This window comes from Macaca thibetana, chromosome 11, assembly GCF_024542745.1.
Source record: "Macaca thibetana thibetana isolate TM-01 chromosome 11, ASM2454274v1, whole genome shotgun sequence".
Taxonomy (NCBI): Eukaryota; Metazoa; Chordata; class Mammalia; order Primates; family Cercopithecidae; genus Macaca; species Macaca thibetana.
In genome coordinates this window covers 100,432,603-100,459,087 of record NC_065588.1, presented here as the reverse complement: position 1 = coordinate 100,459,087, position 26,485 = coordinate 100,432,603, and the positions used below count along the sequence as shown (strand labels likewise).

Below are 26,485 nucleotides of genomic sequence, written 5' to 3'. Positions count from 1 at the left end.
CCCCCACATGTGCCTGGCAACATGGTCACTCCCATATATCCCCACTATGTGAAACATCATGGCGCTCTTCATTTGCATATTAAAAGGCTAGGGTGGGAGGGCCAGATTTTTCAGGGACTTCGTGAATGACATGCCTGATCAAACCAATCCGCTGAGCCCTCAGTGGATTGGTTCACTGCAACCTCCACCTCCCAGGTTCAGGTAATTCTCCTGCCTCAGCCTCCCAAGTAGCTGGGATTACAGGCATGCAACACCAGGTCCAGCTAATTTTGTATTTTTAGTAGAGACGGGGTTTCTCCATGTTGGTTAGGCTGGTCTCAAATTCCTGACCTCAGGCTGGGAGACCCCCCTCGGCCTCCCAAAGTGCTGGGATTACAGGCGTGAGCCACTGTACTCAACTTTATATATCAACTTTTAAAAAACGTATATACCTACACCAATGTTTATAGCAACTCTATAATCACTAAAAAATGGAAAAAATTCAAATATCATTCAATGAATGAAAGGACAAAAATATTATGGTATATTTGTATAATATAATACAACTCAGTAATAAAATGAAGTAAACTATAGATACACATTAGACAAATTAGATGAATCTCAAAAGTATTACGCTGTGTGAAAAAGTCAATCTCAATGTTACATTATTTTGTGATTCCATTTATATGGCATTCCTGAAAAGACAAAACTATATTGATGGAGAACACATCAGTGGTTCCAGAGATTGGAATACAGTTTTATCCTAATCAACTGGGGAGGCTGTAACACAAAGGGATAGCATTGGGGAAATTTTGTGGGGTAATGGAACTGTTATGTATCCCGATCGTGTATATATGTGTCAAAATTCATAAAATGAACACCAAAGGCCAGACACGGTGGCTCATACCCATAATCACAGCACTTTGGGAGGCCCAGGAGGGAGGATGGCTTGATGCCAGGAGTTTGAGACCAGCCGCCTGGCTATCATAACAGGACTTCATTTCTACAAAAATAAAAATAAAGGCATGGCACCACTCGCCTGCGGTCATAGCTACTCAGGAGGCTCAAGCAGGATGATCACCTGAGCCCAGGAGTTTGAAGCTGCTGTGAGCTATAATCACACCACTGCCCTCCAGCCTGGGTGACAGAGCAAGACCCTCTCTCCAAAAAGAAATAAATTAAAATAAATAATAAAAAATTAAGAGGACACCAAAAAGTCTATTTTATTTGTATACCAATTTTAAAAATTAAATTAAAAAGATATCCTACTAGATATAGTCATTACTCAGCAGTTGTTATAAAAGACAAGACTGCACTAGAGATCCTATACATAGGAGGAGGACATGAATTTAAGGATCACTACTTTCAGAGAACTGGTTCCAGAAATGTACTTGAATGTAGCAAATTCTTCTATCCAAATCTTTCCCAAATACAATTGACAGTATTTTGGGTCTTAATATATTTATTACTTTAAAGCAAGTTATTCCTTACGATCTTGAGCTACTGACTTACCATATAAAATAAAGTGATGGCTTAAAACCTTAGTAGTCATTCAGGCATGCATTCCAGGAGCCAAGACAGGAAAAAAAGACACGTCTTAGATAATACATGTGAAATTACCTTTCGTATTGTGGAATCCAAAAATGCTAGGTATTTTTATTTGGAATTATTACATCTTCTATGCATTTATGGGCCTAATTTTAATTTTATGGGAGACAGACCTACAGAATTTTACAGTTTGAGAGGACTTAATATTCATCCATTCACTTTATTTTGCAAACAAGGGAACTAAGGCACATAGGTGCTTTGGAACTTATCTAAAATCACACAGCTATTTAAGGATATAACAGAAACTAGAATTCTGTTCTCTTCACTCTTTCCACTTTGCTTCAAATGACTTGTGGAGCCATAATCTAAATAAGTAGCCTGAAATATAACAGGAGATCTCTGTAAAGATCATCTTCTATTGGGGATCAACCTTAGAGGCTAAATTGTTATTATATCAGGCTCTTCTGCTTCAAGATTATGTTCCAGGGACATGACTGAACTTATGGAAATGAAGTGATAAAGGTATTCTACAGTGCTTCATAGGTAAGGGTCAGTAAGTCTACAGCATTCAGCATCTATGACCTAAGCTGGACATTTTTGGCTGTCGTCAGCATCCCTATAATGATTTTTGGTCTACCTGTCCCTAAATATAAGGTTAAACTGTTCTGAATAAGCTCCTTTTTCCTTTTCTTTCTCTCTTTTTTTTTTTTTTTTTTTTTTTTTTGAGACAAGAGTTTCACTGTTGTTGCCCAGGCTGGAGTACAATGGCGCAATCTCGACTCACTGCAACCTCTACCTCCAGTGTTCAAGTGATCCTCCTGCCTCAGCCTCCTGAGTAGGTGGGATTATAGGTGCCCACCACATGCCCGGCTAATTTTTTGTATTTTTAGTAGAGATGGGGTTTCTCTATGTTGGTCAGGCTGATCTTGAACTCCCGACCTCAGGTGACCCGCCAGCCTTGGCCTCCCAAAGGGCTGGGATTACAGGCGTGAGACACCGTGTCCCACATAAGCTCCTTTTTCTATTGTTTCCAGATACTGGTAATCCACTAAAAAGTTTGATTTTAATTCAACTGCTTATTTTCATGGGAAACAATGCTTTATGTTCAGGTCTTATGAAGGGATGGAGAAATCCAGCATCCATTCTCACGCTATCCATTCTCACGCTGCTATAAGGACATACCTGAGACTAGGTAATTTATTAAAAAAAAAAAAAAAAAAAAAAGAGGTTTAATTGATTCATAGTTCTGCAAGGCTGGGGAGGCTTCAGGAAACTTACAGTCACAGCAGAAGGCACCTCTTCACATGGCGGCAGGAGAGAGAGCTGAGCGAAGGGGGAAGCCCCTTATAAAACCATCATATCTCATGAGAACTCACTATCACAAGAACAGGCATGGCAGAAACCGCCCCCATGATTCAATTATCTCCACCTGGTCCTGCCCTTGACACTTGAGGATTATGACAATTCAAGGTGAGATTTTGGTGGGGACACAGAGCCAAACCATATCACTAAGGTTTTCATTAGATGTGCCCAATCATTCTATTAAGCGAGGCCGTAGAGCACGGTGGTTGAGTACATTAGCTTCCAGCATGAGAATCCTGGCTCCACTACTTAACAGGTGTATGCTCGTTACCTCTCTGGGCCTCACTTTCCTCATTTGCCTGTTGCAGGGATTAAATGTGTTAATACATATAAAGCACTCAGCACAGTACCTGGATCATAATGAGCATTCAATAAACGTTACTCCTTTTCATTAAAGCTCTCAGAAGTTCTACATTACTCTAGAAAACAACTCCATATGGGCATATTTACTCACGGATCCCCAGCACCTACAACAATGCCTAACATATGGAAGATGGTTAGTATTAAATGAATAAATATTATCTAATTAACAAGACTACTTTGGTGTTATCCCCTCTTTAAAAAAAAAACTGTATTACTGGGAAATACAGTGTTCCATATGGGACGTTGGAAATACCCTGTAAAAAATCTCCATTCTTGGCTGGGCGCAGTGGCTCACACCTGTAATCTCAGCACTTTGGGAGGCCGAGGCGGGTGGATCACGAGGTCAGGAAATCGAGACCATTCTGGCTAACATGGTGAAACCCCGTCTCCACTAAAAAATATAAAAAATTAGCCGGCCGCGGTGGCGGGCGCCTGTAGTCCCAGCTACTCGGGAGGCTGAGTCAGGAGAATGGCGTGAACAGGGAGGCAGAGCTTGCAGTGAGCCAAGACTGCGCCACTGCACTCCAACTGGGGTGACAGAGTGAGACTCCGTCTCAAAAAAACAAAACAAAACAAAACAAAACAAAAAAAACTCCATTCTCTCACCTTCATAACAATGGCAATTTTACCTGCCTGAGATGTCCCATTTGTGGGATTCCAATGAGTCAGGGGCGAGTGAGGTAGATAAAAGAAGTTTCCAAGGGGGAGAGAGATTCCTGGGTTGATCAAACAGTGGGGGAGAAAATCAGGAGGGAATAACTTGATGCAACTATATTTGAACATTTACTGAGCATCTACTATGTGCTATGAACTATCCCAAACAGGAAATTCAAATCTAAACAAGACATCTGCCAGGCGCGGTGGCTCATGCCTGTAATCCCAGCACTTTGGGAGTCCAAGGTGGGCAGATCACAAAGTCAGGAGTTTGAGACCAGCCTGGCCAACATGGTGAAACCCTGTCTCTACTAAAAATACAAAAATTAGCTGGGTGTGGTGGCTGCCTGTAATCTCAGCTACTCAGGAGGCTGAGGCAGAAGAATTGCTTGAATCTGGGAAGCAGGGGTTGCAGTGATCCGAGATGGTGCCACTGCACTCCAGCCTGGGCGACAGAGCAAGACTCCATCTCAAATAAATAAATAAATAAATAAATAAACAAACACGACATCCTTACCCCTAGGAGCTCAGTCTGGTATAATGCTACACAATACACTACATGTCCTATGAAAAAAATGAGAAGGGCCACACATGTCCGGAAAGGGCAAAACGATCTCTACTTGGGGAATTACAAAACTGTCATTTGGACTGGATCTTGATGCGCGAGGAGATTTTGCCCAGCAAAGAGAGGGAAGGATATTCTAGGTAAAAGAGAACAAGCATTCATCAACAGATGAGTGAGGGAGCCTGGCAAGGTCAGGGGACAGGAAAAAAAAAACTTGTGCCACAGGCTTAAAAGGAGACCTAAACTTGTCAAATGTCCTTCATCCTTAAAGGAAATTTCATCAAGAATTACAGCTTTGACTAATCCAGTGTGAATGACTATGCATCAGTGCCTATGCAAAAAGAAACAACCTCACATATATTCCCTTTGCAATCTGCCCTCTCCCCTTCCCAAACTACTCTGCCCACACCCAGGGCCAGAGTAACTAAGTTGCCTTTGTTGTTGTTTTAATAAACACCATTAACACTCCTTAGCAAGTCTGCACCAGCCACTGGAGCCCAAAGCCAGCTGCAAGATGCAGCAGTTCATGCTCCCTCCTCACCAGTCCCCACCTTCAGCTGCCTCTCAGTGAATGATTTAACGGCTTTTACCACTTTTTCCCAGTGTTCGATCAAGGGTCATATCCCGGTTTAGCTTTCCTTTTATTCTGCTTCAACTGGACACACCCTCTCTACCCACATCAGCCTGGCCAACTCCTGAGGATTTTTACCAGTCCAGCATATCTAGAAAGATCCCATGGAATGCTGTGAAAGGAATGGTACAGCGAAACCATGCTCCTTGCTCTCCCAACAATGGTAATTCAAAGTTATATTTCTGACAAACTTGACTTGGGGGTGGGGAGTTGTTTGCTAAGTTATATTCCTTCTATTCCCCTTCTTCCTTGATCTCACTCTACACATAAAGGAGTGAAATCTAGCTCTTGCTCCAAGAGGTAAGATTACTTCTCTAAACCTAAAACGAATTTGATGACCAAGAGCCTTGTGCCCATTTCTAAATGAATCTTTGTGATAAAGCAGTCCATGAAACAATCATTGACCCACACAGAGGTCACACAAAGCCTTCCATTTGCTCACAGTTGTTTTAAACATTTTTAAAAGTTTAAATTTTTAGAAGTTTAAATGCACATACTTGAGAAAAGCTGCACATACTTGAAAAAGTAGAATTTTGGCAGCACATTTGAGGGATGAACCAGCTTAAAATACTACTATATAAGTGAGCAATAATCTGAAGGCAGCCATAGCTACTCTGTAACAACCACAATCTTAAGAAAAATGTCCAAACTTGGAAATAAAGGAAGTTGACTAAACGCCCTTTCAATGTCATACTGTACCATATTTAACAAGCCCACCCAAGGATCATTTAATTTTCTTAAGAGAGTGTATCTGTACTTGACTTTCCTATTTACTATTTTATTAGAGCCTAGACACTGAAGTTTCATGCGAACTTGTACATTTCTGCTCAATAATCCCCAAAGTTAGTTGTTTTTCTTTTCTTTTCTTTTCCTTTTTTTTTTTTTTTTTTTTTTTTTTTGAGATAGAGTCTCACTATTTCGCTCAGGCTGGAGTGCAGCAGCGGCGATCTCGGCTCACTGCAACCTCTGCCTCTCAGGTTCAAGCGATTCTCCTGCCTCAGCTTCCTGAGTAGCTGGGATTACATGTGCATCCTACCACCTGGCTAATTTTTGTACTTTTAGTAGAGATGAGGTTTCACCATGTTGGCCAGGCTGGTCTCGAACGCCTGACCTCAAGTGATCTGCCTGCCTCAGTCTCCCAAAGTGCTGGGATTACAGGTGTGAGCCACTGCACCTGGCCCAAAAGTTAGTTTTACTGCTCTGTGGGACGTTAACCAGCTTTGTAACTACTGTACTAGCAAATTCAATTAACCATTTCTTTGATTATATGTCCCTAGTCTTTGAATTTGCCTTTAAATTAGCTTTACCATTTTATTGGTTCTTTCATTTATTGGTTTAATTAATAAGTTTTGATACATGTTCTTTTTCCGTACAAGATCATGTTTTTAACGTTTTGAAAACCATACTTTGACAGTGGTCATTTACACTGCTCACTCAGACACTTCTCTGCAGTGTGTTACTGTCTAAGAAAAACTGTTTTCTGTCCTAGCCACTCCACTTCTATACATTCAAAAGACACCATCTTTTTCTCATTTTTTAAATATGAGCCAGCTTGACATTATTCTACACATTCACAGACCATATTTACCTGCAATCACAGACCATATTTACCTGCACATTCACAGACCATATTTACCTGCAATCACAGACCATATTTACCTGCACATTCACAGACCATATTTACCTGCAATCACATCTTGTTTGACCCTCGGTATTTTGCTTAATTACATTACTGCTGACATTCACAAACTGGGGAAGTCACAAAAATAATAAATAGAGATTTCTAGTTTCTCTTGAAAAAAAGCAGGTCTGGCAATACTACACTCATTTTCCCACACAAAGAAAGGGAAGTTCAGTAGAAGTTGCCCCATCAGTACGGCATTCTCTCCTCAGTGCACCCCAGTCCCCACCACGCCCTGTTGTTTACTACCTGCCTGGTTCACTCATTTATATGACCTGCCTATCCCTGTAGAGTTTTAATTTTTGACCCATTAATTGTGGCCTCTTAATTCTTCCCATAACAAGTTATTTCTGGGTCTATACAACTTCCCACCACCTGCCCAGCTCAGTTTTTCATCTAACAGACACTGTCATCTGAAGTTTCTGTATATACACCTTCCATAAACACACTAAATTGTGGCAAAAATAACTTTTCCGTATTTGTCAAAGTTGGGAGCATACTTGAATGTTGAAAGCTGAAAACCACTGCACTACCACTAAAACCAACAGGTAGCCAGGTGCAGTGGCTCATGCCTATAATCCCAGCACTTTGGGAGGCTGAGGTGGGCAGATCACCTGAGGTCAGGAGTTCAAGACCAACCTGACCAACATGGAGAAACCCCTGTCTCTACGAAAAATACAAAATTAGCTGGGCGTGCTGGCGCATGCCTGTAATCCTAGCTACTTGGGAGGCTGAGGCAGGAGAATCGCTTGAACTCAGGAGATGGAGGTTGCAGTGAGCCAAGATCACACCAATGCACTCCAGCCTGGGCAACAAGAATGAAACTCTGTCTTAAAAAAAAAAAAAAAAAAAAAAAAAAAAAAAAACAAAAAATCCAACAGGTAGTTTTGTTGCTGTTTTTTTTTTTTTGAGACAGGGTCTCCATCTGTCACCCAGGCTGGAGTGCAGGAGCCTGATCATGGCTCACTGCAGCCTCGATCTCCCACGCTCATGCGATCCTCCCACCTTAACCTCCTGAATAGGTGTGACTAACAGGCGCATGCCACCATGCTCAGCTATTTGTTTTTGCAGAGACTGAGGCTCACTTTGTTGCCCAGGCTGGTCTTGAATTCTTGGTGTCAAGCGATCCTCCCACCTGGGCCTCCCAAAGTGCTAGGAATACAGGCATGAGCCACCACACCCAGCCAGATAGTTTGTTTTTAACACCAAAGAGTAATTTGTGATAGTCATTTATAGTTATATACATGTAGACTAGTTTCTACCAGCAAAGTAATGCTCAGAGCTAGAAAGTAGGATATAAGGAATATTCATGAAATATTCCCTGATGTTTTATGAAGGTAAAGAAAAGGCATTAACAGATTAATTCCTGCCGGGCGCGGTGGCTCACGCCTGTAATCCCAGCACTTTGGGAGGCCGAGGCGGGCGGATCACAAGGTCAGGAGATCGAGACCACGGTGAAACCCCGTCTCTACTAAAAATACAAAAAATTAGCCAGGCGCGGTTGTGGGCGCCTGTAGTCCCAGCTACTCAGGAGGCTGAGGCAGGAGAATGGCGTGAACCCGGGAGGCGGAGCTTACAGTGAGCCGAGATTGCGCCACTGCACTCCAGCCTGGGCGACAGAGCGAGACTCCGTCTCAAAAAAAAAAAAAAAAAAAAAAAAAAAAAAAACAAAAAAAACCAGATTAATTCCTTCTTTCAAGTTCTTTCAAGAATTTAATCCAACTGTAAATCTAAAATACCCTTTTTTTTTTTATAGATAGTTTTGCTCTCATCACCCAGGCTGCAGTGCAATGGCGCACCTCTGCCTCCTAGATTCAAACAATTCTCCTGCCTCAGCCTTCTGAGTAGCAGGGATTACAGGCGTGTGCCACCACACCCAACTAATTTTGTATTTTTTTTAGTAGAGATGGGGTTTGACCATGTTGGCCAGACTGGTCTCGAACTCCTGACCTCAGATGATTAACCTGCCTTGGCCTCCCAAAGTGCTGGGATTACAGGCATGATCTACCACACCTGGCCTAAAATACACTTTAAAAAAAGCTAATTTAAAAACTTTAAATACTCAGTACACATTAATACAAAGAAGTAAACATTCAAGTTTGAAAATCCAAATAATGAGTAATGACTTTAATTTACCTGGTTAAAACCAACAAAAGGCAAGATTACACTACAATTATCTAGCACATCGTGTAATACTAACTTCTGACTGCAGACTGCATGACTGCAAGTCAGTCACGATCTTTGCTTCCACTGCAAAGCTTTCAATTTCTTCTTGGGGCGTCTGACTCACCCTTATCAGCCTCAATGATCTGCAGTAGGCACCTCCATCCCAGACTCAACCCCATTGCTAAGGATAGGCACCTCTGCCCAGAAATAGGTTATTTGACACTGGCCTAAACACCTCACTGCAGTGTTCTCAGGCCTTGGTTCAAATAGTCACTTGAGACACCAAAAATGAAGCTTCCTGGCCCAACACCCTGAAGCTGATTTAGTAGGTCTGAAATGGAGAACAGGAAAATGAGTTTTTAATCTACACATCTCCAGCATGTAATTAATTCTCTTGCAGGTGGACTTTGGACCACACTTTGAAAAAATACTATCTCCTCTCCTTACTAGAGAAGCTGGTCAATGTTAATAGCATTGGCTTTTGGAAGATTCCTCACTTATTTAAAAAATTGCCCTTTGCCATATGAGTCATATAAACACATTTACTGATTTATAGGGCAGTATGCCAAGGACTGCGGAAGATAAGATAGTGAACAAGACACATTCCTGCTCCTCAAAAATCCAGAAGGAAAAATGTTTGCAAGCTCATTAAAATAGAAGGGAATGTGTGTCACAGAAGAAATACTAAATGCTAAATGCCAAGATGTTAACTCCCTCTGCCATTCTCCTGAAGTGTGTACCCATCTACTTTTATGATTACACATTATGACACTGCATTTTCTATGCCATTCTTCTCCATGAGACTCTATGTTCAAGGACTGAGATCAGGTCTTGTTTATCCCTGAGTTCCCAGTGCCTGATAAATAATAGATGCTTGGTTGAAGAGTCATTCAAGCAAAACCTTCTGCATCATTAAGAAATTAAGTTTCTTGAAACCTAACCACAGAGTTTAATTTGAGAAGGAACTTAGAGATCATATGGTACTTAAGGAAGGTGGCTAGAGTGTTTATAGATGACACACAAAAGAACATTTTTAATGTTATAGTTATGTATAATATGGGCCTGGCATGGTATACTTTGGGAGGCTGAGGCAGGAGGATCACTTGAGGCCAGGTGTTTGAGATCAGACTGGGCTATTGTTTAGTGAGATCCATCTCTACAAAAAATTTAAAAATTGAGCTAGGCATGGTGGTGTGTCCCTATAATCCTAGCTACTCAGGAGGCTGAGGCAGGAGGATTACTTGAGCCCAGCAGTTCAAAGTTGCGGTGAGCTATGATTCATGCCACTGCACTCTAGCCTGGGCAACAGAGTGAGACCCCATCTCTAGAAAAATAATCGTCATAATTATGTATATATGTATGTGTATATATATACACATATATATATGTGTACTGGGCACAGTGGCTCACACCTGTAATCCCAGCACTCTGGGAGGCCAAGGTGGGAAGATGGCTTGAGCCCAGAAGTTTGAGACTAGCCTGGGCAACACGGCAAGACCTCATCTCTACAGAAAATAAAAAAATTAGCTGGGCTTGGTGGCACACTTTACCACACAGGAGGCTGAGGTGGGAGGATTGTTTAAGCCCAGGAGGTTGAGGCTGCAATGAGCCATGATTGGGCCATTGCACTCCAGCCTGGGCAACACAGCAAGACCCTATTTCAAAAAAAAAAGAAAGAAAGAAAAAGAAAAATATCTAGAATAAAGCAGTGCTTTCATAGATTAATGCTTAAAATATGCCTAAATTTAAGTTTCAAAAAGTAAATGTAAATAGGTGAAATTCTTCTATGCTGTTAGATATCAGAGTAGTGGTTGCACTTGGTATGTGGATAAGAGACATTAGAGGGGCTCCCGGGGTACTAGAAACATTTATTTCCTCAGCTGAGTGTGGGCTGCATGCATATATTTCATTTGTAAAAATTTAGCAAGTTGTATTATAATGAGTGAGCTTTTCTGTATTATAAAATAGTTCAGGCCGGGCGCGGTGGCTCAAGCCTGTAATCCCAGCACTTTGGGAGGCTGAGGCGGACGAATCACAAGGTCAGGAGTTCAAGGCCAGCCTGGCCAACATGGTGAAACCCGGTCTCTACTAAAAATACAAAGATTAGCCAGGCGTGGTGGCGGGCACCTGTTATCCCAGCTACTCGGGAGGCTGAGGGAGGAGGCAGAGATTGTGGTGAGCCAAGATCATGCCATGGCACTCCAGCCTGGGCGACAGAGCAAGACTCCATCTCGGGGGATGATTAAAAAAGTGGTGTGTGTATATATATATTCCATTGTGTATGTGTGTATATATATGTGTGTGTGTGTGTGTGTGTATATATATATATATATATATACACAAACACAATGGAATATTACTCAGCCTTAAAAAGTAAGGAAATCCTGTTGCATGCTACAACATAGATGAAACTTGAAGACAGTATGCTAAGTGAAATAAGCCAGTCACAAAAAGACAGATACTGTATGATACCAACTTATATAAGCAATCTAAAGTAGCCAAATTTCGCAGAAACAGAAAGTAGAATGGATACCAGGGGCTGGGGGAAACAGCAAATGAGAAGTTACCAAGTTGGCATGGAGTTTCAGATTTGCAAGATGAAAAAGTTCAGGGGATCTGCTTCACAACAATGTGAATATACTTAATACTGATGAACTGTACACTTAAAAGGTTAAGATGGGCCGGGGTCGGTGGCTTATGCCTGTAATCCCAGCACTTTGGGAGGCCGAGGCAGGCGGATCAGCTGCGGTTGGGAGTTCGAGACCAGCCTGACCAACATGGCAAAAACCTGTCTCTATTAAAAATACAAAATTAGCTAGGCATGGTGGTGCATGCCTGTAATCCCAGCTACTTGGGGGGCTGAGGCAGGAGAATGGGAGGTGGAGGTTGAGGTGAGCCAAGATAGCGCTATTGCACTCCAGCCTGGGCAACAAGAGTAAAACTCCGTCTCAAAAAAAAAAAAAAAAAATTGTTAAGATGGTAAATTTTTGTGTTGTTTTACCAACACAAAGAGAATGTAGCTAATGAAAAACAGTAAATAAATGGCAGGACATAGATATCAAGAAGATCCTGAGGACGGTACATGAAAGGTCAATTTGGGATGCACCTGCTCAAACTCCTTCATTGTACTAATGGCCACAAATTAGCTGCCTGACCTTGACCTTGCCTGACCTTGCTCCTACCCTGTTCCTTTATTCTTCCCTTCCCCCAATCCAAGTCCTCAACTCCAGGAGGATATGCAGGCCTCCCTATCTCTGGCATGGTCTCACTGGCTGCTTCCCCTAACAAGAATGTTCTTCCTTCAGACACCTCTGCCAAATCGTGCCTCATCTATGGAAGCTGCCATCCCCACTTGGCTGTTTTTACCACTACTCTTAGCCCTTCACCATATGCTGCCTTGTAACCAAATTGTAAGCCCTCGAAAGAGACAGATCCTACAGCATTTAATAATTCCAGCCATTGGGCAAGGCACTTTTTGGAGACTCACTTTCTCAAGGCTATAGAAAAGGTGGAGGCGGCAATATGATGATGGCCAGGGCTTTGGAGTCAGATGGCCTCAACTTGTATCCTAGCTCTTCCACTTACTAGTTGTGTGCTTTGGGTAAGTTTTATAACCTCTTTGCTTCTCAGTTTCTTTTTCTGTATAATGGGGTTTATGATAAATCCCTCAGTATCGCTGGAAAGATGAACCGAGATTATTACCCATGTCCACTGCTTCCAAAGGCCCCTCTCATGTCAGTGCTTAGTAACCACTAGGCATTATTGGCATTATCCGGACAATGGAGAAGAGACTGGGAGCTTTCTGTCTTGAAGAAGAAGTGAAAGGATAAAGCAGGACGATCGTGGGTCAAATGTGCCCAAATTTCAAGGGGATGGAGAAACGGGGCAGGGAAGGCGTGTGGGACAAGATTCTCCATGGAGGAGGATGCTGGGAGTGGGCCAGGGGCTTCTGGAGAGGTGAAAGGGCACCCCCGGACTCGGCTGGCGGTTTGGGCGCTTCCCCCGTAACGTTTCTTTGGAAACACGGTGCATGTAGGAAGAGGACGCCCTCACGGCCCCTGAGCGAAATCAGGCGGGTCGCTGCCTCTCGGTTCGGTTTCCGACAGGTTTCCGGGTAGGTCCTAGCGGCGGGCCCACTCCTCCTTCCGCCTCCCACCTCTCTCACAGCCAGCGGGCGGGGCAGCCCTCAGCCGGCCGCCGGCCTCCGTCTCCCGCGGTGACCCGGGGGAGCGTTTCGGGAGTCTCCAGTGTGGCGTGCGGTCCGTCACTGACTCCAGTGAGAGGCTTCAAGGCCAGGGCTCCGGGGCATTTTATCCCCAACCCCGGCCGGAAGGCCCGCTTCGGCCCGCCGACCTGGGACCAGGTCTTCGCCCTTGGTCGTACCTGACCTACGGCGGCCACCACCGTTCTTGCCTTTGGTGTGCAGCTCCGGTGGGGCGGCTACCGCCACCGCCTTGCCCTCGGTGCAGCCCATATCGCACAAGGCCCTGTGGGAACTGACGGGGGCAAAGGACGCCTGGCGGAGGCCGCGCGCCCCCTGCCGGCCGCGGGCCGGAGAACGCGGTGGGCGGGGCGCGCGGTGGGTGGGGCCCGCGGTGGGCGGGGCGCTCGGTGACTTGCCCGAAGTCACAGCCCGTGTATCTTCAAGGTCGTGAATTTTTTTTTAAAACAGGAAAGATCGGTTGCTAAAGGTAAATTGGAAAATGCAGAAATGGAAAAGAGAAAAGAGAAAGCGCACCACCCAAAATCTTATCCTTCGGCCGGGCACGGTGGCTTACGCCTGTGCACTTTGGGAGGCCGAGGTGGGAGGATCGATCGCTTGAGCCCAGGAGTTCGAGACCATCCTGGGCAATGTTGGGTAACCCCGTTTCTACAAAAAATAATTTAAAAAAATTTATCCTTCAAACAAACTACTTTTGCTGTGTTTACTATTTCTTTGAAGTTTTTCACCTCTATGCATAGTTTGGCATCCAGCATCTCACTTAATACTAGTATTTTCCATACTATTACATAGTCTTGTAAGCCTCCCAGATAACCACCTGGCTTCCACTCTCACTTCAGTCTTTGCCTCTTTGACCGTAGATGAAGCATACACTGAACATCGTAGTTTTTTTTTTTTTTTTTAAATACACTTTATTTTTTAGAGCAGTCTTAAGTTCACAGCAAAAAGACCATCCTATTTAAACAGAAATCTGGTCATGGCACCCTCAACTCTACCCCCACCCTTTACTTTACTCTATTTTATTTTTACCAGCACTGAGAGCCTTCTAACTTACCCTATATTCTCTGTCACCTGCTCCCACTCCCTCCGCCAGCCTCCCCACGACACCCTGCCCATGTAAACGCTGCCAAAATAGCACATTTGCATTATTTTCTTGTATCCCAAATGCCCTTGGCCTTCAGCTTGGGCCAGGTGGCCTCCCCCACCTCCTTGAATAGTGCCTGAGCCATTATAGGAATTCAGTATTGAAGGAAAGCAGGGAAGAAGCAGGGAAACATTAATTTGTATAATTATAATAATGTAATAGTCCATCCAATAGAGCTACTGGATGATTATGTAATCTATTATTGGATGTTTAGTTTGTTTTTTATTTTAAAAAATTATGGATAAGGCTGCAGGGAACATCTTTGTGTTTACAGTTTTAAGGCTCTCATTACACATTGCCAAAATTGCTTTTCTGGAACTGTGGTTCCCATTTGAACTCCTACTACTAATGAATGAGAGTGATTTTTTAACACCAAAACCCATTGCAGCACATCAGGTGCACAGTCACTGTTCTCAATCAGTGCAGTGCTCTGTTTTGCGTTCTTTCAATTAACTAACATATGGTAAGCATCCACCTTATGCCTAGCTTTGTTCTAGGGTTACAAGATGACTAATTCAAATTCCCTGGTCTCAAGGAACTTCCACGCCAGCTGAGATTTAGTGAACTTGTCTGGTCACCAGATGCATGGCAACGGTGTGGGCCCTTTGTTTTGATTTGGGTTTGTGGACAAGCTTGTATCCTGCTTCTCTGGAGAGAAGCCCAGAGTCAAAATGCTCTTGGAAAACACTGGGTGTTTATTTGTTTAAACACAGAAAACAAATAAAACTGAATCAAAGGCTTTTAATAATAGATATTGCACAAAACTAAAGTAAATCTCTTTTTTTGGGGGGGATGGGGGGATGGAGTTTCGCTCTTGTTGCCCAAGCTAAAGTGCAATGGCGCGATCTTGGCTCACTGTAACCTCCGCCTCCCAGATTCAAGTGATTCTCCTGCCTCAGCCTCCCAAGTAGCTGGGATTACAGGCATCAGCCACCATGCCTGGCTAATTTTTCGTATTTAGTAGAAAAAGGGTTTCACCATGTTGGTCAGTCTAGTCTCGAACTCCTGACCTCAGGTGATCCACCCGCCTCAGTCTCCCAAAGTGCTCGGATTATAGGTGTGAGCCACTGTGCCTGGCCCTAAAGTAAATCCTAATAACAACTTCTTCCAAGTGGTTGTTGTCTCTAGTAACTAATGCAACTAAGCCAGAACCCTTTAAAAGCAAAGTTCCCTCCCTCTGCAAGCCAGGTCTACAATTCCTTGGTTCCACTGGAATGACTGTTTCAGAGATCTTTTTTAAAATATGCTATTCAATTTGTTGAAATTACCATTTTATCATCAAAATTCCAGCTTTGGCTCTCATGTCTTTTTCTCTATTTAGTACATATATTTAACTAAAATGATGGCTTTCCTGTTTTTTTAAATACCTAGGCAAAAGTATCTGAGAGTCATGTGCCTACCTTTGTCATCCTATCATACGTATAATAGCCAACGATTTGTTGGGTACTTAAGATGAGTCAGGCATCCTGCTAAGTCCTTTACTGGCATAAAAGTATGCTCATCTCATGTTATTCCTGCAAGAGCCACATTTAGAAGGGTCTCTTATTATTCCTGTTTTACAGAGGAGAATCCTGATGCTCAGGGGATTAATTGCACAGGATTACACAGCTTGATACTGAAATCCAGGTTTCCTGATTTCCAAGCCTCTGCTCTTAACCACTGACCTCTCTTATTACTATGACATTGCACTCCACTAATTCCTATACATGAAAATAATGTTTCCCTGGGAAATTTTCTTTTTTTTTTTTTTGAGATGGAGTCTCACTCCATCACCAAGGCTGGAGTGCACTGGCGCCATCTTGGCTCATTGCAACCTCCACCTCCTGGGATCAAGCAGTTCTCCTGCCTCAGCCTCCTGAGTAGCTGGGACTATAGGTACACGCCACCACACCCAGCTACTTTTTTGTATTTTTAGTAGAGACAGGGTTTCACTTCATTGGCCAGGCTGGTCTCGAACTCCAGACATTAGGTGATCTGCCTGCCTTGGCCTGCCAAAGTGCTGGGATTACAGGTGTGAGCCACTGCGCCTGGCCATTTAGTTTTAATTTAATTAAACATGATTTGTTTAAAGAGCATCAAAAGGGAAGGCATCTCTTTTCTTTTCTTTTCTTCTCTTTTTTTTTTTTTTGAGATGGAGTCTTACTCTGTTGCCCAGGCTGGAGTGCAGTGGCACACTCTCAGCTCACTGCAACCTCCGCCTCCTGGGTTCAAGCAATTCTCCTGTCTCAGCCTCCTGAGTAGCTGGGATCACAGGTGTGTGCCACCACACCCGGCTAAGTTTTTATATTTTTGGTAGAGACGGGGTTTCTTTTTTTTTTTTTTTTTTTTTTTTTTTTTTGAGACAGAGTCTCGCTCTGCCGCCCAGGCTGGAGTGCAGTGGCGTGATCTTGGCTCACTGCAAGCTCCGCCTCCCGGGTTCACGCCATTCTCCTGCCTCAGCCTCCCGAGTAGCTGGGACTACAGGCGCCCGCCACCTCGCCCGGCTAGTTTTTTTGTATTTTTTAGTAGAGACGGGGTTTCACTGTGTCAGCCAGGATGGTCTCGATCTCCTGACCTCGTGATCCGCCCGTCTCGGCCTCCCAAAGTGCTGGGATTACAGGCTTGAGCCGCCGCGCCCGGCCAGAGACGGGGTTTCACCATGTTGGCCAGGCTGGTCTCAAACTCCTGACCTCAGGTGATCCACCCGTCTAGGCCTCCCAAAGTGTTGGGATTACAGGCATGAGCCACCATGCCTGGGGGAGGGCATCTCTTTTCTACCCAATAATAGTTAATTCCCAGTCCTCATCTTACTTGGCCTATCCATGGCATATGACCCATGTTTCATAATCTCCTCCTTAGAATGATTCGCTTCCAGGGTACCACACTAACCTAGATTTTCTCCTATTGTGCTGGATGCCCCTCCTCAGTCTCCTTTGCTGGTTCCTCCTCAATTTTCCTGGCACTTAATATTGAAGTGCTAAAGCTCAGTCCTCAAACTTCTCCCCTCCATTCTCTCTTAAAATCTGCATTTGCTCCCCTGGTGATCTCCTTTAGTCTCAAGGCTTTAAATATCATCTCTCTGCTGACAAGTCCCAAACTTATATTTCCTGCCGCAGCCACTTCCATGAACTCCAGGTTCACATATTCAACTGGCACCTGGCATCTCCACTTGAGTGTCTAATAAACATGTCAAGCCTAAAATGTCCAAGCAGATTGTTCCCTCCCAAACCTACTCCCATGGTCTTCCCCATCTCAGAAAATGGCAACTCCATTCTTCCAGTTGCTCAGGCCAAAAACCTTGGTGTCATCCTTGATTCTTCTCTCTCATACTCCACCTTCAATTGACCAGCAAGTCCTGTCTACTCTACCTTCAAATGATATTTTAAAATGAATAAATTGGCTGGGCGCGGTGGCTCACACCTATAATCCCACTGGCACTTTGGGAGGCTGAGGTGGCTGGATCATGAGGTCAGGAGATCAAGACCATCCTGGCTAACACAGTGAAACCCCATCTCTACTAAAAAAAATACAAAAAAATTAGCCGGGCATGGTGGCGGGCACCTGTAGTCCCAGCGACTCTGGGAGGCTGAGGCAGGAGAATGGCATGAACCTGGGAGGCGGAGCTTGCAGTTAACCAAGATTGAGCCACTGCACTCCAGCCTGGGAGACAGAGCGAGACTCCATCTCAAAAGAAAAAAAAAAAGGAACAAGTTAAACAACACTATGGGGATGTAAATGGCAAAATCCAGAATCTGCCAAATTCATCCACACAGTAATTGCGAGGGAAAAAAAGGAGAATGTGGGAACTTACTGATGAAAAGAGACTTAGGATATATGAAGTACCCAGAGTTGTCAAATTCACAAAGACAGAAGGTAGAATAGTGGTTGCCAGGGATTTGGGGGAGGGGGGAATTAGGAGTTTAATTTAATGGGTACACAGTTTTAATTTGGTAAGATGGAAAAAGTTCTGGAGACAGACGGTGTGATGGTTCCACACAGTGTAAATGTGCTTAATCCCACTAAGCTGTATACTTTAAAATGCTTAAAATGGTCAATTTCTCATGTATATTTTACTACGATATAAAGAGGGAGAGAGAGAGAGACAGGAGACACATCAACCAAATGCAGTGGACTTTGGGTTCTGATGTCAAAAAAAAATTAACAAATTAATTAAAAAAAACAACTGTGGCCGGGCACAGTGGCTCACGCCTATAATCCCAGCACTTTGGGAGGCCGAGGCGGGCAGATCACCTGAGGTCAGGAGTTCGAGACCAGCCTGACCAACTTGGAGAAACACCGTCTCTACTAAAAATACAAAATTAGCTGAGCGTGGTGGTGCATGCCTGTAATCCCAGCTACTCGGGAGGCTGAGGCAGGAGAATTGCTTGAACCCAGGAGGCAGAGGTTGCAGTGAGCCGAGATTATGCCATTGCACTCCAGTCTGGGTAACAAGAATGAAACTCTATCTCAAAAAAAAAAAAAAAAAAAAAAGAAAGAAAGAAAGAAAGAAAAAATAATCTAAATAATCTAATATATTGGGTAGAGATAAGGATTAAGTAAGATTGGTCAAATGTAGTTGTTGAAATTGGCTGCTAGGTACATGGGGATTCATTCCACTTTTTCTCTAATTTATATGTTTGACATTTTCCATAATAAGAAGTTTTAAAAAGGTATCTAAAACCTGATCAATTCTCAGCATCTTTGCTACTACTGTCACCCATCACCTGCCTATTGCAACAGCCTCCTGAAGGTCTCTGCTTCTGCCCTGTCCCCTGCCCCCCACTTTTCTCCCCTCTCCCTTCCTGCTATTGCAGTAGGTCAACCGGAGGGATCCTGTTAAAATTATGTCACTCCTCTGCTTAGAAATTTTCATGGCTCTCAATGTCCTTAAAGTGAAACCAGTGGCCTAAAAGGTCCTAATAAGAGGTATCGCGAGCCTGTCCCCTAGTGACCTCCTTTTTGCTTTTTCCTCTATGCTCACCCGCTTCCAGCCGCAGTAGACTCCTTTCTTCCTTAAGACCCACCAAACACACTCCCATCTCAAGCACTGGCTGTTCCTTCTGCCGGAACTGCTCTTCCCTCACATATCCACATGGCTCACTCTCTTGCCCTCCTCAGATATGACTCAAAATGCACCTTCTCAATCAAGATTTCCCTGGCCACTCATTTTAAACTTGAAAGCCCCCCGGCTCTGCTGTTGACTCCAATGCCCCTCTTTCCTCTTCCAGGCTTTAATTTTCTCCTTAGAAACTATCACCTTCTGGCCAGGCGTGGTGGCTCACGCCTGTAATCCCAGCACTTTGGGAGGCTGAGGCAGGCGGATAACCTGAGGTCGGGAGTTCGAGACCAGCCTGACAAACGTGGAGAAACCCCATCTCTACTAAAAATACAAAATTAGCCAGGTGTGGTGGCGCATGCCTGTAATCCCAGCTACTCAGGAGGCTGAGGGAGGAGAATTGCTCCAATCAAGGAGGCGGAGGTTGCAGTGAGCCAGGATCGTACCATTGCACTCCAGCCTAGGCAACAAGAGCGAAACTCTATCTAAAAAAAGAAAGGAAGGAAGGAAGGAAGAAAGAAAAGACCTTCTATATAATACAAAATGGTAATAATAATATAACAACATAAGGTAACCTATAATATAGCATAATAATTTGATATGTTATGCTGTAGACATTTTACATAACCATCTTGGTTATTGTCTGCCCTCCCCAAAATAATGGACACTCATCAGGGCAGGAACAGCATTCATTCACTCAGAAGTTATTTGTGGGCTGGGAGCATTGGCTCATGACTATAATCCTGTTGCGAGAAGTCAGGGACCCCGAATGGAGGGACTGACTGAAGCCATGGCAGACGAACATAAATTGTGAAGACTTCATGGACATTTATTTTTTCTCCAAATTAATACTTTTATAATTTCTTACACCTGTCTTTACTGCAGTCTCTGAACATAAATTGTGAAGAGTTCATGGACATTTATCACTTCCCCAATCAATACTCTTGTGATTTCCTATGTCTGTCTTTACTTTAATCTCTTAATCCCATCATCTTCATAAGCTGAGGATGAATGTCGCCTCGGGACCCTGTGATGATTGCATTAACTTGCACAAATTGTTTAAACCATATGAAATCTGGGCACCTTGAACAAAGAACAGGATAACAGCAATGTTCAGGGAACAAGGGGGACAACCTTAAAGTCTGGCTGCCTGTGGGCCAGATGGAACAGAGCCATATTTCTCTTCTTTCAAAAGCAAATAGGAGAAATATCACTGAATTATTTTTCTCAGCAAGGAATAGCCCTGAGAAAGAGAATGTGTTCCTAGGGGGAGGTCTCTAAAATGGCCGCTGTAGGAATGTCTGTCTTATACAGTTGCAGATAAGGGATGTAATAAGCCCTGGTCTCCCACAGTACTCTCAGGCCTATTAGGACAAGGAAATTCCTGCCTAGTAAATTTTAGTCAGACCAGTTGTCTGCTCTCAAACCCTGTCTCCTGATAAGATGTTATCAATGACAATGCGTGCCCGAAACTTCATTAGCAATTTTAATTTTGCTGCGGTCCTGTGATCTCGCCCTGCCTCCATTTGCCTTGTGATATTTTATTACCTTGTGAAGCATGTGATCTCTGTGACCCACACCCTATTCGTACACTCCCTCCCCTTTGAAAATCACTAATAAAAACTTGCTGGTTTTGTGGCTTCGGGGGCATCACGGAACCTGCCGACATGTGATGTCTCCCCCGGACACCCAGCTTTATAGTTTCTCTCTTTGTACTCTTTCCCTTTATTTCTCAGACTGGCTGACCCTTAGGGAAATAGAAAAGAACCCATGAAGAATTATCGGGGGTGGGTTCCCCCAATAATCCAGTACTTTGGGAAGCTGAGGCGGGAGGGTTGCTTGAACCCAGGCATTCAAGACCAGCCTAGGCAACATAATAAGACTCTATCTCTACAAAAAAACTTAAAAAAAAAAAAAACTTAATTGGGCATGGTGGCACCTGCCTGTAGTCCCAGCTACTACTTGGGAAGCTGAGGTGTGGGGATCACTTGAGCCCAGGATTTCAAAGCTGCAGTGAACCATGATCACACCCCTATACTCCAGCCTAGGTGACAAAGTGAGACCCTGTCTCTCAGAAAAAAAAAAAAAAAAAAAAAAAAAATTACTTATGGAGCCCTTGTTGTGTGCAGGCCACTATTCTAGTTGCCACAGGATAATACTTTATAGAATTCACCACCCTCCTTCCACCTCTACCATAATTTTCAGTATGAGATAATTGATGGAAAAGCCACCATCAGACCATATTCAGAACATGCCATTTAAAATAAACCATCAGTACACCTCAAAGGACCTCTCCACAGTTGGAGTTTATCAATAAGACCCTAAAGTCTCAACAAGATCAGGTTCCACGATTACTTGGTTAATCTCTAAGTGCTGGCAATTCAGATACAGTGCATTTCTGGAATGGGTTTGAGGAATACTCTGTTCTAGTTAAATCTGTTGGCCTTACATGGACTTCCCTCCTCCTGCCTGCTCCTTGTACCATCATTCACGGTTATAGTTATCCCTAGCCAGCCAAGTTCTGCTCATTCTACCTCCTAAATATCTCTCTAATCCATCTGCTGCTCCCCAGCCCTACAGCCAGTGTCTTGGTCTCCCCACCCCTCATTCCCCACACCCCACCTTGATGATAGTCCTAACCACAGTGTATTCTCCACCTTCAGTCTTGTCCCCATCACATCCTTCCTCTGCACGGATGCCCACAAGTCCTTCTGTGACATTTCTGCCTCATGCAGCTCCCAAAACCTGCATCCATTCAGCACACACATTCAACACCTGTTCCAGGCCAATAAGTCACTGTAGGAGGAGCCAGGACTCCAAAGGAGAATAAAACAAAACAAGCTTCCTGCCATCTCAGTGTGGATGGAAGAGAGGAGAGACACAAAAACCAACATGCGAATTCCTGAGCATGGCACAGGAGTTGACCCTTCATTAGTCTGCGTCTCCCACTGCTTTCCCCAAAGCGCAGTGCACCGTAAAGCCACATTACCTGCGGGCTGCCCTTCCTGGGCTGACTTATCTCTACCCCTCTTTCAGCAATGGGCTTGCTGGGCCAGGTGCTTCCAGAACATTCTGTCCTCCTATCGTTGCACTTGGGCTGCATGGTATTTATTCCTCAGAGCAGCTGCAGAATGTCTCTTACAGAGGACTTCAAAGGGCAGAGACTGGATAGAGAAAGAACCTGAAGCTGGGTTGACCAAGTACTTCACATAAGATCATGAAAACTCTATATCAAGAAATAGCTGTGGCTGGGAGGAGGGAACAACTAAAGTTCCCCTAAGCTACCCTGTGATACCATTACGGTTTTACCTATAAGATTGTGAACTTGTTAAGGGCAGCCTGTGTCTAATTCACCTTGTGTCCCTGGGACCCAGCTAAGTGCCTAGGAGAATTATGTAAACAGCCTACAGCAAAACATCAATCACCAATTATATATTGAAAATAATTCTAGGCCGGGCGTGGTGGCACATACGTGTAATCCCAGCACTTTGGGAGGGCAAGACAGGTGGATCACCTGAGGTCAGGAGTTCGAGACCAGCCTGGCCAACATGGAGAAACCCCGTCTCTACTAAAAATACAAAATTAGCCAGGCGTGGTGGCACATGCCTGTAATCCCAGCTACTCGGGAGGCTGAGGCAGGAGAATCCCTTGGATCTGGGAGGTGGAGGTTGCAGTGAACTGAGATTGCGCCACTGCACTCCAACCTGGGCAACAAGAGTAAAACTCCGTCTCAAAAACAAAACAAACAAACAAACAACCAAACTAAAAACAAAAAAATTTGCTGGGTGTGGTGATGCGCACCTGTAATCCCATCTACTCGGGAGGCTGAGGCAGGAGAATCTCTTGAACCTGGGAGGTGGAGACTGAAGTGAGCCAAGATCACACCACTGCATCCCAGCCAGGGGGACAGAGCAAGGCTCTGTCTGAAAAGAAAAGAAAAGAAAAGAAAGGAGAGGAGAGGAGAGGAAAGGAAAGGAGAATAAAAGAAAAGAAAACGTTCTAGTTATTTGAACTTTCTGGTTGTTTGAATTTTGCACTGAAATTTAGACTTTAGGGCCATTTCCCTACATCTAATTTCCCTAATATTCAAATTTTTTGCTTGAGTCACACACAAACTGTGTTACATTTTAAAAGTGATTGTAAAACTTAGTCACCTATTTGTAAGACCATCTGTGGTCTAGTCACTCAACCAAATATGCAGACAACATAAAGATGAAATGAATGTTGGTTTCTTTTATTATAGTTTGATGAATGGGAAGGTGGACTCCAAACCACCTGTGGTGGGTCAATGGAAGAGGGACCTGAAGGGTTTGTTGCACCTAATGCAGTCCAGTCAGGATCAGTCTGTGCCTCAAAAGGTGCCTGTCCTGGCACCACTGAAATCCTAGGGAAGCAGAGTGGGAAGCCAGGCTTTTTTTTTTTTCTCTCCTTTTTTTGAGACAAAGTCTCACTCTGTTGCCCAGGCTGGAGTACAGTGGCATGATCTTGGCTCACTGCAACCTCCACCTCCCGGGTTCAAGTGATTCTCTTGCCTCAGCCTTCTGAGTACCTGGGATTACAGGCATGTGCCACCATTCCTGGCTAATTTTTATATTTTTAGTAGAGACAGGGTTTCACCATATTGTCCAGGCTGGTCTCAAACTCCTGGCCTCAAGTGATCCACCCACCTCTGCCTCCCAAAGTGCTGGGATTTCAGGCGTGAGCCACTATGCCCAGCCCCAGGAAGCCAGGCTTTTTCTTTTTATCGTACAGACCTAAATTGGAGTCTTACTTCTTGCATTCATTAGCTTGTGATTTTGAGTAAGTCACTGAACTTCTTTGAGGTTCCATCTTCCTTATAACATGAGAACTATAGGCTAGGCATGGCAGCTCATACCTGTAATCTGAACACTTTGGGAGGTCAAAGCAAAAGGATTGCTTGAGCCTGGGAGTTTGAGACCAGTTTGGGCAACATAGCAAGACCCTGTCTTAAAAAAAAAAAAAAAAAAAAAAACAAATAAAGCAATTCACCAGGCATGGTGGCACATACGTGTAGTCCCAGTTACTCTGGAGGTGATTAAAAGCCAACCAGTTTGAGCCCAGGAGTTCAAGGCTGGAGTGAGCTATGATGGCACCACTGTACTCCAGCCTGCACGACAGAGCCAGACCCTGCCTGTAAAATAAAATGGGAACTATTATAATACCTATGTGGCATGATAGCTCTGAAGATAAAAAATAAAAGCAAGCAATCAGCATGGTAAATGGCACACAGTAGACACTCAAGAAATGAATGTTTTCGGCCTTTCCCTGTTGGCTGTGTTCTACAAAGGTCTCCTGTGAAAAATTCCAAATACTCTTACAGGATTTGGCATTATTGCTGATATGGGAGGAGGGCAGGGAAATGCTGGGTAGAAAAGGGCAGGGTCCCTGGCAAGGGCTCTACCCTCAGGCCTGTGCCCACAGGCCTAGATAAGGACAGGCATTTCTGTTTTCATGCCCAAAACATTGCCTTTTGGCCTACCACACGCCCCCATCCTGTACCCATAAAAACCCAGGATGGTAGTGGGCACACGGACAAGTGGCTGGACGTCAAGAGGAACAGAGGAGCACACCAACAGACACCAGCAGACATCAGCAGGCCAGTGACAGCAGAACGACATGGACGCCAAGGGGAATTCGGCCGAGGGCAGTCAGAGGAGAGTCCTCTGGGCGGCCTGACTTCAGGGGAAGACAACCTTCACACTCTGGCTTCCCATCCATCTTCCCCCTTCTTCCCATCCATCTTCCCCCTTCTGGGTTCCCATCCATCTTGCTGGGAGCTACCTCCACCACCCAATAAAATCTTGCACTCATCCTCCAAGCCCCCGTGTGATCCGATTTTTCCAGTACGTTAGAGCATGGACCTGGGATACAGAAAGCCCTCTGTCCTTGGAATAAGGAAAGGGTCTAACTGAGCTGATTAACACAAGCCACCTACAGACAGCAAAGCTGAAAGAGCGTACTGTAACATACGCCAACTGGGGCTCCAGGAGCTGTAAACACTCAACCCTGGATGCTGCCATAGGGTCGGAGCCCAAAAAACATTCCCCAGGATCTGCCCATTTGCATGCTCCCACTAGGGGTTTGAGCAGTGGGACACCAAAGAAGTGAGCCACATCCCTGTCCCATGCCCTGAGAGGGGGATAAGGGAGCTTCTCCCATTTCATTACCCCTATTGGCAAGTGAGGAAATTGAGACTTCAAGTCTAAACAGGGACAAAACGTTTTGCTCCTAAACGAAGGGTTCCACAATTACTTGATTGATTTAATCTCTAAACATTAACAACCGAGATACAATATGTTTTTCCTTTATACAAAATGAGGCCAGGTGCGGTGGCTGACACCTATAATCCTGGCACTTTGGGAGGCCAAGGCAGGTGGATCACCTGAGTCCAGGAGTTCAAGACCAGCCTGGCCAACATGGTGAAACCCTGTTTCTACTAAAAATACAAAAATTCATCAGGCATGGTGGCGGGCACCTGTAGTCCCAGCTACATAGGAGGCTGAGACAGGAGAATTGCTTGAACCTGGGAGGCAGAGGTTGCAGTGAGCGGAGATCGCACCATTTTATACTCCAGCCTGGGCACCAGAGCAAGACTCTGTCTCAAAAAAAAAAAAAGAAAAAAACCCACAAAACTAGAAATTGCTTGCAATTTTTTCTGAGTCCCACAGTGTTGAGAAATCCTACTAACGAGTCCCTGTAAAGAAACTTCATATAGTTTATAATTTTCTTAGGGCCTGGCTTTGTCTTCTAATACAAGAACAATTTTCTCTGCCATTTTAATTTTTCCCCCCAGTGACTCAGAGTTGGTTAAACACATGGCTAGTACTGATTCTTGCCTCAAGAATAGTGGGTTTTTTTTAAAAGTAATACATACATACTTTTTTTTTCCCCCCAAAATACACAAAAGAGGCCGAGCATGGTGGCTCATGCCTGTAATCCCAACACCTTGGGAGGCCAAGGCATGCAGATCATTTCGAGATGAGCTTGGCCAACATGGTGAAACCCCGTCTCTATTAAAAATACAAAAATTAGCTGGGCATGGTGGTGCATGCCTGTAATCCCAGCTACTCGGGAGGCTGGGGCATGAGTATCACTTGAACCCCAGAGGCGGGGG

At 44.3% G+C, this 26,485-nt stretch overlaps 2 protein-coding genes across 8 annotated transcripts in view; one reads left to right on the top strand and one right to left on the bottom strand.

The window, feature by feature from the left end:
- Window positions 1–26,485, top strand: part of LOC126930917 (protein BRAWNIN) — a 732,366-nt gene that overhangs the window by 443,173 nt on the left and 262,708 nt on the right. The gene's annotated exons all lie outside the window — the stretch shown is intronic.
- TXNRD1 (thioredoxin reductase 1) overlaps window positions 1–26,485 on the bottom strand; it is a 182,394-nt gene that overhangs the window by 123,184 nt on the left and 32,725 nt on the right. The window contains exon 1 of one of the 2 annotated variants that reach the window (XM_050748464.1): window positions 13,333–13,468. The exons of the other annotated variant lie outside the window; for it this stretch is intronic. Coding sequence (XP_050604421.1) covers window positions 13,333–13,423 — 91 coding nt within the window. The 5' untranslated portion in view covers window positions 13,424–13,468. Of the gene's footprint in view, window positions 1–13,332; window positions 13,469–26,485 lie in introns of those variants that run through there. 2 annotated transcript variants of the gene reach the window in all.